This window comes from Cyrtonyx montezumae, unplaced genomic scaffold (genome assembly GCF_038088225.1).
Source record: "Cyrtonyx montezumae isolate F1298 unplaced genomic scaffold, pur_monq_1.0 scaffold_12, whole genome shotgun sequence".
Taxonomy (NCBI): Eukaryota; Metazoa; Chordata; class Aves; order Galliformes; family Odontophoridae; genus Cyrtonyx; species Cyrtonyx montezumae.
Genome location: NW_027071848.1, coordinates 14,870,096 through 14,887,424, shown reverse-complemented (window position 1 = coordinate 14,887,424; position 17,329 = coordinate 14,870,096). Strand labels below are relative to the sequence as shown.

Below are 17,329 nucleotides of genomic sequence, written 5' to 3'. Positions count from 1 at the left end.
AAACATTAAATGCATGCTTTCCTTGATAAATTCACTTTAAAATACACGTAGTTCATTATAAAGATGGCAGTATAAATGCCCTAGCAGTCAATAGATTAATCTGCACAATTGAAAAACTAACACAAAAAGTAGTAGACATAGGTACTTTAAAAATAATTAGTTTTCTAGTGGGTTGAGCTACGAAGGACTTTAATACCAGACCTTCTAAGTAGGTACAGTAAATTATCAGAGAAACAAACGCAGCTTTCCTTTAAATCATTGCCAAACTATGCCACTGGGCTTTGAGGCATCTATTGAAAATACTGATAGAACACAGAAGGAGCTATTCATCCAGAGACTTCTTAGTCTCTCCAAGTTGTGAGAATCATTCCTTTTGCCTTACAGTCAGGGAAAATAAGGTGCAGATGCAAAAAGATTTGCTGACAGTCCCAAAATCCGTGAGTGAATGGAGAAATGTGCTGCCTTTGGCTCCACAGACCTCATTACCCCTGGCATCAATAGGAAATGTTCTATAGGAGCTATCACCCTTCTGAGCTGTTGGATGGTCTCTGTATGGTTGCAGAACATTCTTGCACTGATATACGTAAGGGCAGGGAACAGTTTACATTCTCCATGGGCTACACAATTAGCTCATTCCTCCCCACATGATCACTGCTGCCTTCCCATCCCATGCTCCTCTCAGAGCTTCCTGGTTCCCAGCTCCTACCTTTGTACTAGTGGCTCAGGGAATTCCTTTACATTTTCTTCTCCCATACACTGGAGAAGAAAAGTTCCCCACCATTCCCTCATTTTTTTCCTGCTCTTTACCCCTCCACACAGGCACTTTGCACAGCTGCCCTTGTCCTCACCTGCACCACACTAGGACTAGTGTTCTTCCCACACCTTTTCTATCTCTCAGGAGAGTGAATCATTTCTGCATCTGTGACAGAAAGGGCAGAGCCATGCTGGGAGTACTGTTTATACTGGGAGAAGCAAACAGCAGCTGTGCTAGATCTTTGATAAAAAGACAATTACAGGCCAGATTGATGGCTACTGGATGCCCTCACCAGATGCTAGGACTTCATATGTTCTGCATTTCCCCCTTCTCATTTTCTCAAGGATGAGAAGGACACTGCCTATGGATGTGTTAAAACATTTCCTAACAGTTTGGAATTGGTTGGCTGTGATGTTCAAAAGCCATCTGCACTGCATCTGAAGAAAGGAATGTCACTGAGCTGACTGTAAGGACTTGAAAAGTTGGCCGATTGATTCCCAAACAGAGAGCACAGCTGTCTGCTGTTGGTGAAATTCCACACAGACTCACAACATTCCTGCTGCCCTCTCAGGCTCCGGTTGAAGTCAATGATTGACACCAAGTGCAGGGCTGGGGGCAGAGTACATAGGAACATGGATCTTTGTGAAATTCAGTGCTGATCCCTCTATCTGAGGGTCACAAAGGTGTTCTGAGCATCCACAATGCCTTTGCCAATGAAGTAAACCTGGGTTTGTGTTTCCTCTGCAAAGCTGAGTCAATTTAAAAGCAAGCTTTGCCCTAAATCACCCGTTTTGTGATGAAATCAAATTCCAGTTCTTATATTCTCTACTCCTTTGCCATTAAAAGCAAATTTGATGGTAGATCTCATAGACACAGTCCTGATAAAAATAAATTAGCTTCTCTAATTCTGCAGTTAGATCTTAGTTTTTCACCCACTCAGTTACTGAACCAATAAGCCTTGACTCTGTCTGCCATTAATGTGAATTCTCACCACCATTAAACATGCACAGTATATTTACTCACAGACTGGGTCGTCTGTGCTGTGTTGGACTTGGAATGCCTGTTTCTAGCTGCTTGAACATTGGAGATCTGGGAATAATGATTCCCCAGTATCACTCTGCAATCAGAACAGATTTATTAAAACAAGATGTCAGCGATGTTTACCGAAGTCTTTTTTCCACGTTGTTTGCTGTGTATCACAGTAGTTTGGTTCTAGACACGTCCTACCAAAGGATGTTGCTGTCAACAAATTGTCTGTGTATACTCACATGTACATGTTCACATGTGCATAATTATTTTGTGAGCGTGCACGTGTTCCTCTAGCAGATAACCAGACATATCTGATGATCTCGTTTTATCTTTCACAAGCTTTCTGAATGAGTTCAAGGTTTTGTTGACTACCACTACTGCGTAAAGAAAAGATTCATCCACCCACACCACAACTGTTTGGTTGCTAGGAGTATTTTTAGCAGCATTATTTGGTGATTGGTTCCAAATATAATAATTCAGGGAGATTCACACCTTTGCCCATCTAATGGTGATAAAGAGAACAGGGAGGGAAAAAGCAATTCACTGCTCTCAATATGAGAGAATGCGAGAGAGCTGCACAGAGCTCCTGCCTCTCTTGCTGTCATCTCAGGTGGGTGGAAAGAATGTGGAGCCATGGAGCTGTGCTCTTTCCCACCATACGTACGCAGCACAGCAGACAGCTGCTCAGGCAAGTCAAGAGCTGGATGCTGTCATCATACGTCCAGCAGACTCACTCGCTTTAGCAGAGCCATGAAAAAATGCACTGACCCTTATTCATGGCAGATCATTATCTCATGGTCTAGTCTGTAAGTGGATTTGCTCGTACAGACAAATTGTGTTGCTCTTTGTATGTGCATCTTTCCCTGCGGCAATACCTTAAGTAGAACACAGCTGGGATGAAAGACTTGATGGATCCACAGTCATCCCCAAAAACTTACACAGATCAAATCATGTTCTCAGAGAGCTGTTGTATCATGCTACAACCCAACCAAATTCCATTTCCTTCGTATTTTCAAGGAACTTGATTTTTAACAGTTTGAATTTCTAAAGGCAGAAATAGCCTGAGGAGTTTCCTTGTAAGTGGTGGCCCAGCTGAATACAGTTACTTCGTGGAAGCAGATGCAAGCCATCTCTCCTGTACCTGCTGCCGCTGCTGCTGGGAATTCAAACCAGCAGCTCTGTGCAAATGCATGAAATTCAGAAAGTGCAGCTGGCTGGAACCAGGAGGTGAAATAGTGCAGCTGAGTTTCATTCCCAGGTGGATTGGAATGTTAAAGGAAAACAAACAGCCTGATGAACGAAAATAAATTAAAAGATCTGTTTTACCTAGATTTAAGAATGTGGATGACAACCAAATCTTATGAAATAACATATTTGCAGAGAGTAAGCAATTTTTATCTTAATGCTGTTCCTTTAAGCCAGCCCAAATTTTGTTGGGAAAAGGTCTTGAGGCATTGAGCAATCTCTGGTTTGGGCAATCATGTTGCTATGCTTCATCGGTTAAGCACAACAGTAATTCAGAAAATGAAGCCACGATGCATCCTTCATATCATTTAAAAATTTACTTCAGGATAGCAGGTATTTGAGGATTGCAAAATGAACCACATTATCCTTCAATATTCTGCCAGCACTGGAATCTGTTCTGAACCTAATGGGTTTCTCTAGCTTCCCAGAGCCAGAGGTCTCCTCCTTCCCCCACCCACTGCAATATATTCCAGTCAATGACACTACTGCAATTCCGACAGTAATTTATATACAGTAACTGGCTGCCCTCAGATGAGACACTAAACCATTTCTAAGTGGCAGGCTGCATTTTTTCTTGTGAAATACAGTCTACTTGCCATCACATAACATTCACTCTCTTCTCCTTCCACACCTTTCAAGCACTATTGTCATTTTGCAGGAAGAATGTTAAAAAAAGGATGACAAACAACCTTAAAGAAATATCCTCAGATAGGACCATCCATAAGTAACATTACTCACTAAAATAGTCCCTGTGGTTTAGAAAAAACTGTATCTCCCATCCTAGACAGACAGTCAAGCATAGATTTCACACAACAAACCTTTCCCTGCCGAGTTGAGAGCCTCAGCAGTGAATCGGGCAGAGAGCTCCTGCTCCCAGTTTCACAATGGGATTTTGAGGATGCTGAAGTTTTATTTTAGCACGGGATGCTTCTCCCGTGTCAATGATCTACCTGTACATACATTTGTACAGGGGAGGTTAATTTCTGGTGTTACTGTATGAGCATTTCCTGATTATTGCTGTCACTCTGGGGGAGCCTTCCCAGGTCCAAACATGGCTCTGTTCTGGGGCAGTCGTTCCTAGTTGAAAACTGTCTTTGTCACAGACCACAGAGGTATCTACAGTCAGGATGTTTCATGAAAAGCAGGCTCAGATCCAGGCAGCTCCATCTGTAGCAAGCTCAAATATGAACTTCGCATCCAAAAATCCTTTTGCAGCTTGGGCCTGAATTTTGGATCCAGATGTTAATTCCCTGGATGTCCTCCTCTGGCACTTCATCCCTTCTTCTTCTCCCTCTGTGGGCACGAAATAATTTTTTATTATTATTATTTATTTTTTGGAAGAAAGTTGGTGTGAATATGTCGAGTCGAAGGGTTTACGTGAGGCGAGGAAGTGCCACACGGTGCCCGTAAACAAATGAGGGGCGGAGAGCTCTCACCGCCTCACCTCACGCAGCCGTTCCCGCCCCGCCGCCCCGAGGCCCCTCCTCCTCCCGCTGGTATGTGGCGGGAGGGGCGGAGGGGGGGGGGGAGAGTGGAATGACGCGGGCGCGCGGTCACGTGACGCGCGAGGAATGCTAACAATGTAGCGAATGTCCCGACTGCGCCCCGCACTGCGCCCGGGACGGCCGAGGCGGACGGAGATGGGGAGCGGTCCGCGACGTCGGGGCCGCCGCCGCAGCGTTGCGTGACGGAGCCGGGAGGGCACCCCGAGGAGGTGAGGCGGCGGTTCGATGCGGTGCGGTTCTTCCTGCAACCGTCCCCTCCGCTTCCACCCCGGATGCTTCGCTTCTTTGAGGGGAAAGTTGGGTCCGGGCGTCCCGCGCGAGGAAGAGGAGCGCGTGGGAGGCTGTCGCGTCCCGTCACCCCGCCCCCCCTCCCCCCAGGCCTCGCCGCTCCGTCCGGCGCTTTTCCGGGCGCGGTGTGACAGCCCTGCACAGAGGCACGGCCGGGGCTCTCCTTCCGGGAGCAGCGGCACCGGGGGCTTCAGCCCGGGCCACACGGGGCTGTGCGGAGGGGCCGAGCTCCGTCCCGCCTCGACGCGCTCCTTCGGGCCCGCGGCTCGGCCTGAAGGTCACGGCCCGAACCTCGGCCCCGGCTCTGCGGCGTTCGCTGCGGCCGTGCCCCGCAGCGCCGTGCGTTGCGCTGGGACCCGCGCGCTGTTACTTCGGGAGGGTTTTGTTAGGAGAGGTGAAGGAGAGAGGGAACGATCCGTGGAAAAAGTCCTGGTTTGAGTTTTTGACGCTTTTGGCTTGCGTGTGCCTATAAAGGGAGTGTGGTTTGTAAGGCAGTGGAATTCCTGGCCCCTCTTTCTCCAGGTTAGTGTTAGACCTCCAGCACGAAGTGGCCGGGCTGTTTCCGTGAATTCCTGAGCCAATAAACCCAACGCACTGCGAGCAGATTGCGAGCTCGGAGGCAGCTGTGTCCATTCCTTAAAACTTAGTCCTTCTGCAGCCATCAGTAGTTCCTCACCGCCGTGCTGACACAGTTAAAAGCTGGGGCTTCACTTCTGAAGCACAGCTGAGCTTTAGTTTGTTGCCGGTGTCCCATCCCGCAGTGCCGCTGCCATGTGCAGCCTGTTGCTGAATGAAGAAATGGGAGTGAGTAGGCAGTGCTGCTCGGATGGCAGACTTCAGCATGTAAATTCAGCTGGCTGGCTGGTTGCTGCTAGGCAGCTATTGGTATTTCTTAGATGAAGAAAGTTTACTCAGTAATTATTCTGACTTGGTGTTCTTAAAAATATTTGAAGTGTTATTTCTTCAGAGTAACAAGCAAGCTTCTAATGAACACAGAATATATAACATTTTGGCAGAAAAAAAAAAATTAAAACAACCCAGCACCTCTGAAATGTCTAATCAGAATGGCTTGACACTCAAAAATAATTCTGATAGATTATTTCTCATCACAGTAAAAATGCTATGGATGTATCTATGCTGCAGTCAAGGTGAGTTTTAGGATTCAGAGTTATCCAAATCCAAACGTACAGTCGGAAATGCTTAGACAGACTGTTTCTATTGAGGCATATAGCCCTTTTACTCACATCTAGACTTTAAAAAGCAGGCAGCTTGTCTTTCTTTGTGAATTACCTGTAATACTTAATGTTCCGATTTCTTGACTGATTTTGAATATCTAGTTAAAAAAAAAAAAGTAGACAACCTTCTGCAAAATACGAAACACATCTACAGTTAGCTCCATCTTACTGCTGTTGCTGTTTTTGTTCATGCTGGCTGAACTATCAGCGTTGCTTTCTGGTGTAGCAGTGCTGTGAATGCAAGCTGAAGAAGCTGCCAGCTGGCTTGACCTAGCATTATTAGACTCAAGCCTAGGCTAAAGGTCACAGCAGTTCTTTACGTGAAGCATGTGTGTAAGTGGGAAGGCAATCCTTTGTGGCAAAAAGGTGGGGAGGGCTGGAGCTCTTCCCGCACGTCCCAGGCCTGTGGGTTGGCACGGGGTCTGAAAAGAGGAAGAACAGCCTGGATTCCTAAGCCCAGCCATATGGTGCCTGCCTCTGTCAGGAAAGGAAAGGCAGTCATAGATCACTTAATTACTCTGTGTCTTTCAAGTGCCTGCAAGTTATTATGCAGTCCTAAAAAGCACAATAGCGTTACAGCCTTCTTAACACTTTACAAAGGCTGTGTGCTATCTGTTGCTAAATTTGAAGTAGACAAAATTCTGTCTTGATCCTTTACTTGGTTTTATCTTTGTTGAGCTTAACAAAAACATACCTTCATGATTAATAGCTGATTTTGCAGAAATATCAAGATTTGAATAGTACTGTCACTTTCTTTAAAACAAGTGATGTGTTTAAAGTGAGAGATGTTAAGTGTGAATGTGCATGTTGTACTTATGTCACTTATATGAGTTAAAGTTGCAGGAAATTCTTGCAGTGCTGAGTCAAGAATTCAAGACCTTTAATATGTTATAAAGAGTCACTAGATAACTGTGCACTTAAATGTTAGCAAGAGATTGACATGGGTGTTCCCACCTGTGTGCCCTTTTTGTGCTCTCCAGCAGTTTGCTCCTAGAGCTCTCAGTATAGGCCTGTACTGCTTCTCAGCTGGGATGTGGTTCTGGGCTGGGCTGCTGTTAGATTGTACAGAAATTTCCCTGGCTTGCTTAGTTAAGAGCATAAGACAATAGTACCTAAAGTGATCAGTCTGTGCTCCTGTATTTTGAAGTGCTGAATTATTATAAAGGAGTCTGAGGTCTTTCTTAGCTGTTATTTGGCCTGTGCTCAATTCTTGGTTTAGAGGAAATCTTGACTCAGCAGTAGACCCTGTGCTAATGAGGAGGTGATGATGGGCTTCAAGAGGTGCATATGGACTCCTGGCCTTCACAACAGCGAACTGTTTGCTTGTCTGTCAGAGGTGCTTCACCATCTTCTGTGTTTGTGGCTTCAAAACAACCGAAGAAAGTTCTGACCTTCTCACTGAAGCAGCTGGAGCAGCAGGGTAGTGTCACTTTGCTGATGCTGGTGGCAGAAGCAAACTTGTAGCATCAGTAGTATTGTGATGCTTCTTAATCCTTTTCTGAAATGCATCTTTATACATGCTGAACATTAGATAATAACAATGCCACAAAGACTCAATAAACAAAGGATTCTTACTGCCTCTTGATGCTGCAAGGATGTCGTAAGTTGCAGAGAAGCTCAGCTCTATTCCCTAGTTATATAGCTGTCCTCTGCTGTGTGTCAGAAGAGGGATATGAAGCCATGTCGCAGTCTGTTTCAATCTTATCTGAGCTGCTTGAGCTTCTTGAGCCTTTTGTGCTGTTGCTGAGTACCTCCTTCTCCCTGCCTTTTCCTGTTAAGCACTGTTAAGGTATATATCACCCTATTAATTTTTCCACCCTCCATACACTCTATAAAAATACTAGTAATACAAAGAAATAAAACAAAACCCTTGCAGCAGTTTAAGGGAGAATTGTTACCTTCAACATTGGCTAGAACGTTCATGTGGAATGGCAAAATATCTTGTCACTTTGTTATTGAAATACTAGAAGTTGCTATGGCTAGAATCATCAATATTTCCATTAGAAGTCTTTTTCGTAAACTCTTGAAACTGAGCTCAGCTAGTGTAAAACAAACAGTCTTAAGTGGGGGGGAAAATGTTTCATGAACACACTCTTCCCTAATTATGAAACAGGATAGGCTTGTCCAGGATTTGATTATGCAATTGGATGGGAAACGTGCCACAATTAGGTAGTGTATGACATTCTCAAGCTTTGTAGCTTCTGGCATTTTTATTTTCATTTATTTCCAAAACAAAGCCTTAAAGAAAAATGCTTTTTTTTATTATGTTGAGAAAGGCTTTTGAAATCCTATTCTTGAGAACAGATAAAGTGATAATTGTCATTAATGGGAATCCAACTGTGACAGCTTAACAGGTTAAACTGATTCACTTTCACTTGATTAATTGTCATGCTGTCCCTTCAGAGGCATTTACAATATCAACTTAATTACGTGTGCTTTCTGTTTTCTTTTGTTTCAGACACCATCAGTCTGCAAAATGATGACTCCAAGGATTTTCTGTAGGAGACGTGAAGATCGTGAGCTGAAGTAAAATGCTGGCAGAAACCTCTTGAGGATTTTGCCATTTTTGTTCTTCCCTTTGAAGGATTTACGTTTACAAGAAATTGATACTGTTAAGCGACGCTTTTTAGAAATAAAGTAACTAAAAAAAGAAAACTGCCCTAAGAATAAAGCTGTATTTATGCTCAGAGAAAACTGGATTAACAATGAGGCCAAAGACTTTTCCTGCTACGACATATTCTGGAAACAGCAGACAAAGGCTACAAGAGATTCGAGAAGGGTTAAAGCAGCCGTCCAAATCTTCAGGTCAGGGACTGCCTGTTGGACCAGGCAGTGAAACTTCTCTGGACCCTAAGATTTTAGTTGGGAAGGATGCTGCAAGGCAGCAGCAGATGAGACAGACGGCAAAGTTTGGACCTTACCAGAAAGCTCTGCGTGAAATTAGATATTCTTTGCTACCTTTTGCTAATGAGTCGAGCACTACAGCAGCTGTCGAAGTGAATAGGCAGATGCTCCAGGAGCTGGTGAATGCAGGTTGTGATCAGGTACGTATGAGTTTGAAGGGAGGAGAATTGTCACTGTGATCAAAACAAATTTATGCTTGGTCCTGAGGTAAGAATTTAGATGGTGGTTATCAAATTTCCTGGTTGGAAAAAAAGCACCAACTCTTCTAATAGTCATGTTGCTGTGTAACTAGCTGAGCAGATGAACTTATGGTTGAGAGGCATGTCTAGTGTGGGGTTAATTTGTGTTACGGTGACTGAAGGACTGATGCAATCTCTGAATTTGATGTATAAAGTTTTATATAACAAGTTTTAGCTATGGGTATTAGAGTGGAATTCTGTCTAGTATGTGTAAACTCCATTCACTGTCAGAAGTATATGGAAGAAATGATGCATCTGGCCTTTGCTGTTTGCAAGGAACAGGTGTAAATGGCTTGATGCTTTTTCTTCCTTACCTTCTTTGCTTCCACCAAGGGATGGTAGCTCTGTCTCAGATAAGGAGCACTGCACGGAGGTGCTTGTTCTTGTCATTCTGAGATGGCTGTTGGACTGCAAGGTCTGCTCTGAAAGTAATGCCTGCTATTTAGTTATCTTGATCCACAACATCAGACGCAGATGGCGGTGGTGTGGCAGTAGAGGTTGAACCTTCCTACCAGTATTCCATTATATTCTGTTGCTGTGTGACAGATGGCAGCAGAGGGGCAGTCTGACAGAATGACATCAGGCATGGAAGTGCATATGAAGCTGAAGTGCATCAGTGGGTCACCTCCACTGGCACACATTGCTATGAGCGCAATGTGCGGGCTCTTGTTCATTGCTGGCAGAAATGCGTAACTAATGGTGGTGACTGTTGGGAGCTAGTGTTTTGTAGCTGAGAATTTGCTCTATCAAATAGTGTTATTGTGCTTTTTGTATCTGTTGTAGCTTCCATGAAAATGAATAGGAGGCGTTGCTTTCAGAGTGACCTGTGTATGCTCTCAGTTATGAGACCATTCACCTGAATCAGATCACAGCATGCACCTTGAATGTGCTTCAAGTTTCAGTACTGACTTTCACCTCTGCACAAGAATAGCTCAGAATTTCTGTTTTGAGAGAAGAATGTGTTGTTTTTGGTTCGGGTTCTCATTGCTGAAGAAAAAACTTTTTTTCCCACATGACTAAATGACAGTTGTTTGTCAAGCTGAAACATTTCAGTTGATAGTTCTTGAACCGATATTTGTTTAAAACTAAAATGCTTTCTTTGGTATTTCCTTGATTTCAGAACTTAACCTCTGTTCATTTATGGCAGGATCTTAATCAGCTGGTTCTCCTAGACCATATCCCGAGTCTGTGTAACGAGGCAGTCTGCGTTTCTTTGGAGCTATATAGGCATTGATTAGTGCTGCACCTATGCCAAAAGAGTTTATGCTGTGCAAGGTTAATCAGAGATTCCAGAGCCAGTGAGAAGTGCTGCAGTGCAGCTGAACCACTTCCCATTTCAGTGAAACAAGATACTGTGTTGAACGATAATGTAGCTGGTGGAACTGGAGTGTTTGCTGTCATCTTAAGTCTGCCATGAAAACACAGTGTTTTTTAGAACTCTACTCTCCAAATTTCCCAAGCTGTTCAGGATGAGAACACTCCCAGTGCATATGAGCCAAGGTTAAATGAGCACAGCTGGATTCTGGTTTGGAAATGTGCATTTGGTAGGTTACATGGACAAATCATTCATGCACAGAACTAGCTTGCTGAAATCTTGGAAAGCATTTTCAGCAGTGTAGCACACAAATGTGAAGCAATGTATAAAACAGAAATACCTGAGCACCTGTTAAAATGTCTTGGCATTAAGCATAGTTTAATGCACTATACGTGCAATATTTTTAGCTGTTTTGCCTTGTTGTTGATACAATGGTTTTACTTGTTAGCGAGCACAGAAAATGAATGCTGTTCTGATGCAGAGATTTTTTGCTACCTTCTTAACTTGGTTCTGCATTTTTGTGTTTGTTTTTTTTTTTCCACTGGCTGTGATCGTTCCATCTTAGCTTTTAGCTTTCTTCCCCGTTATTGGGGCTATAACCCTTTGGTGTGTTTTCAGTTCAAAACCTAAGCATAAGCAGGATCACATTTGGCTTGAGTCCAAGCATGGATTCCAAAACTGGATTCTGGTGTTGGAAAGTGCTGTGTTTCCTGATATGGGTCCAGGCTGTATGAAGCTTGGCCATCTCAGAGTTTTGTGAATGAATGGAGCTTCTTGAGTTGGTGTGAAAGGTATCTAGCCCTGGGAAGTAGTGTAGGGTGACAGCCCTGATTACTACATCTAGATTTTTCCTTTCCTCTTGGTGCCTGAGCTGTTTTGAATTAACTGTTGAACTGTTTCTGAGCATAATGTGAAGTAACTTCTTCAGCTATCCCAATCTCCCTTGCCCTTGCTTGTAAATCAAAAGCTTCAGCATCTCTAGCATGGGGGGCATCTTCTGTAGTTCAGTGGGCAGCTAACTGATCTCCAGCTGGACAGAGTAAGATCAGCTTCAGTTTCTTTAGGGGTGGTTTTATTTACATCTGGACCCAGTGCTAGTGTGAGCCTGGTAAGTGGGCTTTTCTGCTTTCTTTCCCCTCTGATCAGGGCTCTTTTTTTTAATATTTATTATTTTCCCACTACGAACTTCCTCAAGTGCCAGAAAGAAGCATGTGAGAGTGGAAGGATGTCAGCCTGTGGATGGCCTACTTTAGCCTTCCCCTCCAGCGAGCCTCAGAGTATAAGATCTTATCCTTCCTGCCCTGCAGATCCTGTTTTGCAAACTACTAGTCAGGTATTTAGTGGTTACGACGGTCTGAAGTTGATGATGAGGTAGATTAAGGAGTTCTAATCATGGGTGTTCTAGGAAGCGTGAGAAACTATAACATTGAGTTTTATGACTCTAACGTCAAATTTGATCTTGTGTGAACTTCATTTTCAAACTGATACTGTTTGGTGGTGTTGTTGGACAGTAATTCTGGCTGCGGTGATGATCTGTCTTGATGGATGCTCTGCTGGGATCAGCATTTTTCTATTTGTTTGTTGGGTCATGACAAGGATTTCTGGAAGGATGAAAGGGAGCAGAGGCAAGGGATGAGGAGTTACATTTTTAAGAATGGGAAAAATCTTGGTGAGAGAGAGAGGAAGAATTAAGATCAGTTTGAGATTGGCTTAATTAAAGAAAAAGGATATGTGACAGATGCCTGGATTACGCCTTTTTTAATAGGAAGATACAAAATTGCAGACGATTAATCATAGTTCTTCTGAAACAAGGGGAGTAGCTTGTCTGTTTTTTGGTGAAGTCATCTCTTCAGCAGTAATTATCTACTGAGTTTTAACCAAAAATGATGAGTGCAGCACAAATTGTTTTGAGTCTTGTAGAACACAACTGCAAAAGTCCTGACCTTATTTGTTGCAAAATCTTGAAGCCGAAAGTGCAACTAATACAGTTATTTAGTAAGTATGGCTCCTTAGGCTTGAAAGTGTAACTTGCAGTCACTGGGAGGGCAAGAGAGCACAGAGCATCACTCCTGTGGGCTGGCAAACCGCCGGGATCACCTGGGGCAACTGGACGGCGTTGGGGCGCGGTGCTAAATGCAGCTGCTGTTGTGCATTGAGTTTTTATAATGAATAGATGCAATTGAGCATATGATCAGTGACATTCCTCCAACCTGAATGGGCTGTACTGTACTTACTGTACTTCCTCCGAACATAAACAGCCGCTGACATTGTAATTTAGAGCGGGCTGCAGCAGTTCTGGATGAACTGAGGAATGTTACACACTTGTCAGTTCTTTTCCTCAAGCAGACCCTTTCTCTTTGAGCATGGAGGACTTTGAGTGAAGATTTCTAGACAGCTTGGATGGGCAGCTATTTTTAACAATGATGTTTCAGGATTTTTCAGAGGCTACATATTTCTGGGAACATGCAGCACGTACTATACCCTGAACAACTATGTGAATGTGAAGCATGAAAGTCCTTATGCTTCACTTCTTCCAGAGGCTTTTAATAAATATCTCTGTAATAAAGCTTGTACACCCTACCCTGCCTGAGATAGTATCAGAACATTCAGAAGGGGAAGATCTGTCCTTTGGGCACAAATTACAGTGCATTTCAAGGAACAAGAGTGGTGTTTGTGGGTATTGTAATGGTGTAACAATATCAAGCTGACCATCTTTGTCATCTGTATTACACTGAGTTCTTGGAATTCAGTTTGTAGAAGTATTTGGGTTGTTTTTTTATTCTTCTTGCACTGTAGGATTGTCTTGATCTTCTCATTGTGGATTACATTCTTTTCATTATTATGTACGTAGAACTGTTGTGCGTCAGAATTGCTTATAACCCTCGTGCTATCTGACTGTATTCCTGAGCAGTATGACTTGCATCTTTTCATTGTCATTGCTTCAAGGATAGAGGAACCAGATGAATCACGTCTTTTTGTTTGGGTAACATGTTGCAGACAATGTGTAGCTGGGGTTTTGCTTCTAGCGAAATACCTTTTGCAATTTATTTGCTGAAGAGACCAAGCCTAGAAAAGGCAGCTTGCCTTCAAGGTGAAGGTCAGTGAATTTTGTAATAGCCCTGAGCAAACAGGGGAATTAATTTCATAACATTTGCCAATCCTGTGACAAAATTCTTCTGCTTTCTTGAACTTCAACTATGTTGAGAGTTCTGCTGTCCGAGATTAATATCTTTGTCATGTTCTGAGCATTTTAGGTGCAGAACTGTTAATGAAAAAAGTCTGAAGAATAAACTGTCAGAAGATTGCCTGGGTTATTTGTCAAGGATATCAACTGAGTCATCACAAGCCCTTTTGCAGGTCGGGAAGGAATAAGTATTTGTGGGTTACTGGGAAGGAAAAACTACAAAAAAGGGCCTTCTAATGAGGGCACCCACCGCTGAATGCAGGGGGAGAGTTTTATTTTAGCAACTGATGTAGATTTTGTAATTCAGGCCAACAGTCTCCTGTGTTTTCTTTTACTACCTAATTTGAAGGTAGGTTGTTCGCTTTGTCATCTGCTGGCTATTTCAGGAGCTTGTTTCATAACCTTTTGCTGTAGTTTCTCCTATCTGTAACTTCTGTTGTGACCTTTTCCTTATTTGAGAGATTTCCAATGTCTTTCAGGATTCATCCATCAAGGCTTGTAGGGGAGAGCATGTTTTTGTATCCATGTGCCTGAGGTTGGCCCCCTAAGTCATTTCAGTTTCTAGCTTCTTCAGAAAATAAGTGATTCCCAGCCTTTCAGAGGCTGAAAGCAAGAGGTGAGGATTGCTCTTGAGCTGATACACAGTGACTCCTCTCTCTTCCATCCCCATTCTCTTGTCTCCAGCCTTCCTATCAGTTGCTGTTGCTTTTGATGACACTGCTTTAATGAATATACTTAAATCCTCCAGGTGTAATTTTGCATTTCCTGCAATGTATTTGAGTAGATATTCTGTGGATTTCTTCTGTCTTGAGTGTTGCTTAGTCCTGCAGAAGAGAGACAAATAATTCTGCCTTCTCTTGCCTTTTCACCTTGGAAGAAATAATCTAGTGGTAGCAGATGATTTGATGTGCTCCTTCTCATGACAGGTTATGTCTTCGTGGCTTGGCAGCTGCATGTTGTTTCAGCAGAGCAGACTGCAGGACAACTTGGATTCTGCCCATTATTCTTGTTGGTCTCCTTTCTTAGGCAAATTATGCAGAATCAATTGGGACGTCCTACTAGAATTGGCAACAGGAATCAGATGCCAAATTTCAACTGTAGATCCATATAAATCTCAAATTATGTTAAATTAATGCTCCCTATTCTTGTCAGAAAATCATTCTTGGAGTTAATATAACAGTCTGAAATCATGAATTGCTTTAATAAGCTACGGGATTAACTAACAGTGGATAGTTGTATTTATTGAAATTTAATTGCTAGGAAAAGATCAAGCTATTAATCTTTGTGATGAGGCCATTTCCTCTTTTATTAAAATCAATAAAAATTCTGCATAAGCATTAACTTCAGTCTCTGAATAGAAAAGCTTCTGTAACCAAAAGTAAAAGTTGCCATTAGTACAGCAGGAAGTTGCTGTCACAATAGTATTAGGGTGCAACTGTTCCTTTTGCATTTTTGTCATTCTCAGCCTAAATCTCTGCTGTCATTTGCAGCGTGCATCTGAGAGTTATGCACACGGTGGTTTTAGTCTGAGCTTGGAAATTAGCGTCTTTGTACGTGTTTGTGTTCCTGTTAAATTTAAGCCATTAAATTTGGAGTGATGTCAGTAGGAAAACTTCATGCAAAGGCTTTTTATGTGCTGCTGTCCTTAGATTAGAGATAACATAAGATGTTCATTTTGGAATGTTTGTAATTCAACCTAAACTCATTTAATTCAATTATTTTTTTTGTTAGTCTCTAAACTAAATAAAAGTGTATTTTAAAGCTGCTAATTGAAATCAGTAGAAAGTAAACAAAAGTCCCCATCTGCTTTTTGTGTGGTACACAGGTATGTGCCACCTGCATGGAGTAGTTTTTTGTAAAGCATGGGTAAATATACTTGGAATAGTAAGCTGCTCTCTTCCTCCTTCCCCTTTTTTTTTCTGTTGTTGTATTCACAGGAAAAAATATTTTGAAGCTACTTTGAAGTTACTTGATCAGCAGAGCCAAAACTTAAATAACTTGGTGGGGAGGAGGGAAGGAGAGGGGAATATCATCTGTATCTTCTTTAGAAATAGTGGCATTGCCATGTATGTAAGCTTACAGTAACTTAAATTACAAGAGTGTAGCCAGGCATTCAATTACAGAATATTATCTAATATGCTAAAGGAATCAAAGCTACTTTTACTGTATCTCATGAAATATGATTGCCAGATCTCATATTTGCCCAAGGGCAGAATGTAGGTACTGTGACTCTATGCTTCCTGAAAACATGGTAGTATTGCAACTATGTCTATTTTCTTGAAGATGCTGGCTCAGTTCTTAGCAGGCCAGTGCTGTAAGGATGAACAGTGACCAGCGTGGATGTGCCTGGGAGGTAGGGACAGGAAATTGCCCCACTATTGCTCCTCAGTGACCGTGCTGTGTGATGCAGCAGCAGGGTTGTTGAATCCCAGGGCAGTCCTGTCACCTCCAGTGTATCCAAGCATGGCACTCGCTGCATCACAGTGCCCTGTAATCTCCCGTAAGTCAGGCTACAGCCTGTGTGCCCTTTGTTCCTGAGTGCTATATGTCTCTGTGATTTGTCAGTGCGTATACAGAATCAGAATCACCAAGGTTGGAAAAGACCTTCAAGATCATCCAGTTCAACCATTCACCTATCACCAATATTTTCCAGTAAACAATGTCCTCAGTACAACATGAAACATTTCTTGAATGCCTTTAGGGATAGTGGTTCCACCACCTCCCTGGGCTACGTTACTACAGCTAACTGCTTTTCTGGAGAATTTGATGTTGATGTCCAACCTGAACTTCCCCTGATGCAACTGAGGCCATTCCCTCTCATCATGTCACTATTACCTGAGAGAAGAGGCTGATCCTCAAGTCACCACAACCTCTATTCAGGCAGTTGTAGAGAACAATTAGGTCTCCCCTGAGCTTCTTCTTCTCCAGACTGAATAATCCTAGTTCCCTCAGCTGCTCCTCATCAGACTTGTGCTCCATACCCTTTACAACTCCATTGCACTTCTCTGGACATGTTCCAGGGCCTTGATGTCTTTCTTGTAGCAAGGGCTCAAAACTGAATGGAGAACTCAAGGTGTTGCCTCACTACTGCTGAGAACAGAGGGGTGATCCCTTCCCTACTCCTGCTGGCTGCACTATTTCTTGCCCAAGCAAAGATGCCATTGGTCTTCTTGGTCACCTGGGCGTGTTGCTGACTTGTGTTCAGCTGAGCATTGACCAACAGCTGCTAACACAGTAAACAGAGATGAAAGAGGCCTTCAGGCTGAGCCTTCTTGGTAATGGCAGCTGCTGTTTTTCTTACTTACTGGATATGTCCATTATGTATGCTCTCTGCACATCTGCTGCTGATCACCAAAATACTATCACTGCTGGAATATTTTTGACTTACAATTGCTTGGTTGCTGGCATGCCTCCCTTGATGTTGAGTGTTTCTGCTGAGGTGATTCTGTTGACTCGATCTTGATGGGGTCACCCAGCTGTAGTTGTGCAACAGAAGTGTTCTGATTATCTTGCCTTGCCATCTGGACTGGCATCTGATATATAAAAATCAGGTTTCACCTAAGAGAAGAATGTGTTCATGTATGTGTAATGACAACAGTGTTTGCATGGTACCAACTGTTAGCAAAGAACT

General features: G+C 43.0%; 1 protein-coding gene across 1 annotated transcript in view; it reads left to right on the top strand.

Moving 5' to 3' along the window:
• Window positions 1-4,565: 4,565 nt before the first annotated feature.
• The window catches only part of LATS2 (large tumor suppressor kinase 2), a 44,545-nt gene continuing 31,781 nt past the window's right edge, over window positions 4,566-17,329 (top strand). The window contains exons 1-2 of the mRNA XM_065730086.1: window positions 4,566-4,742; window positions 8,515-9,100. Coding sequence (XP_065586158.1) covers window positions 8,762-9,100 — 339 coding nt within the window. The 5' untranslated portion in view covers window positions 4,566-4,742; window positions 8,515-8,761. The remainder of the gene's footprint in view (window positions 4,743-8,514; window positions 9,101-17,329) is intronic.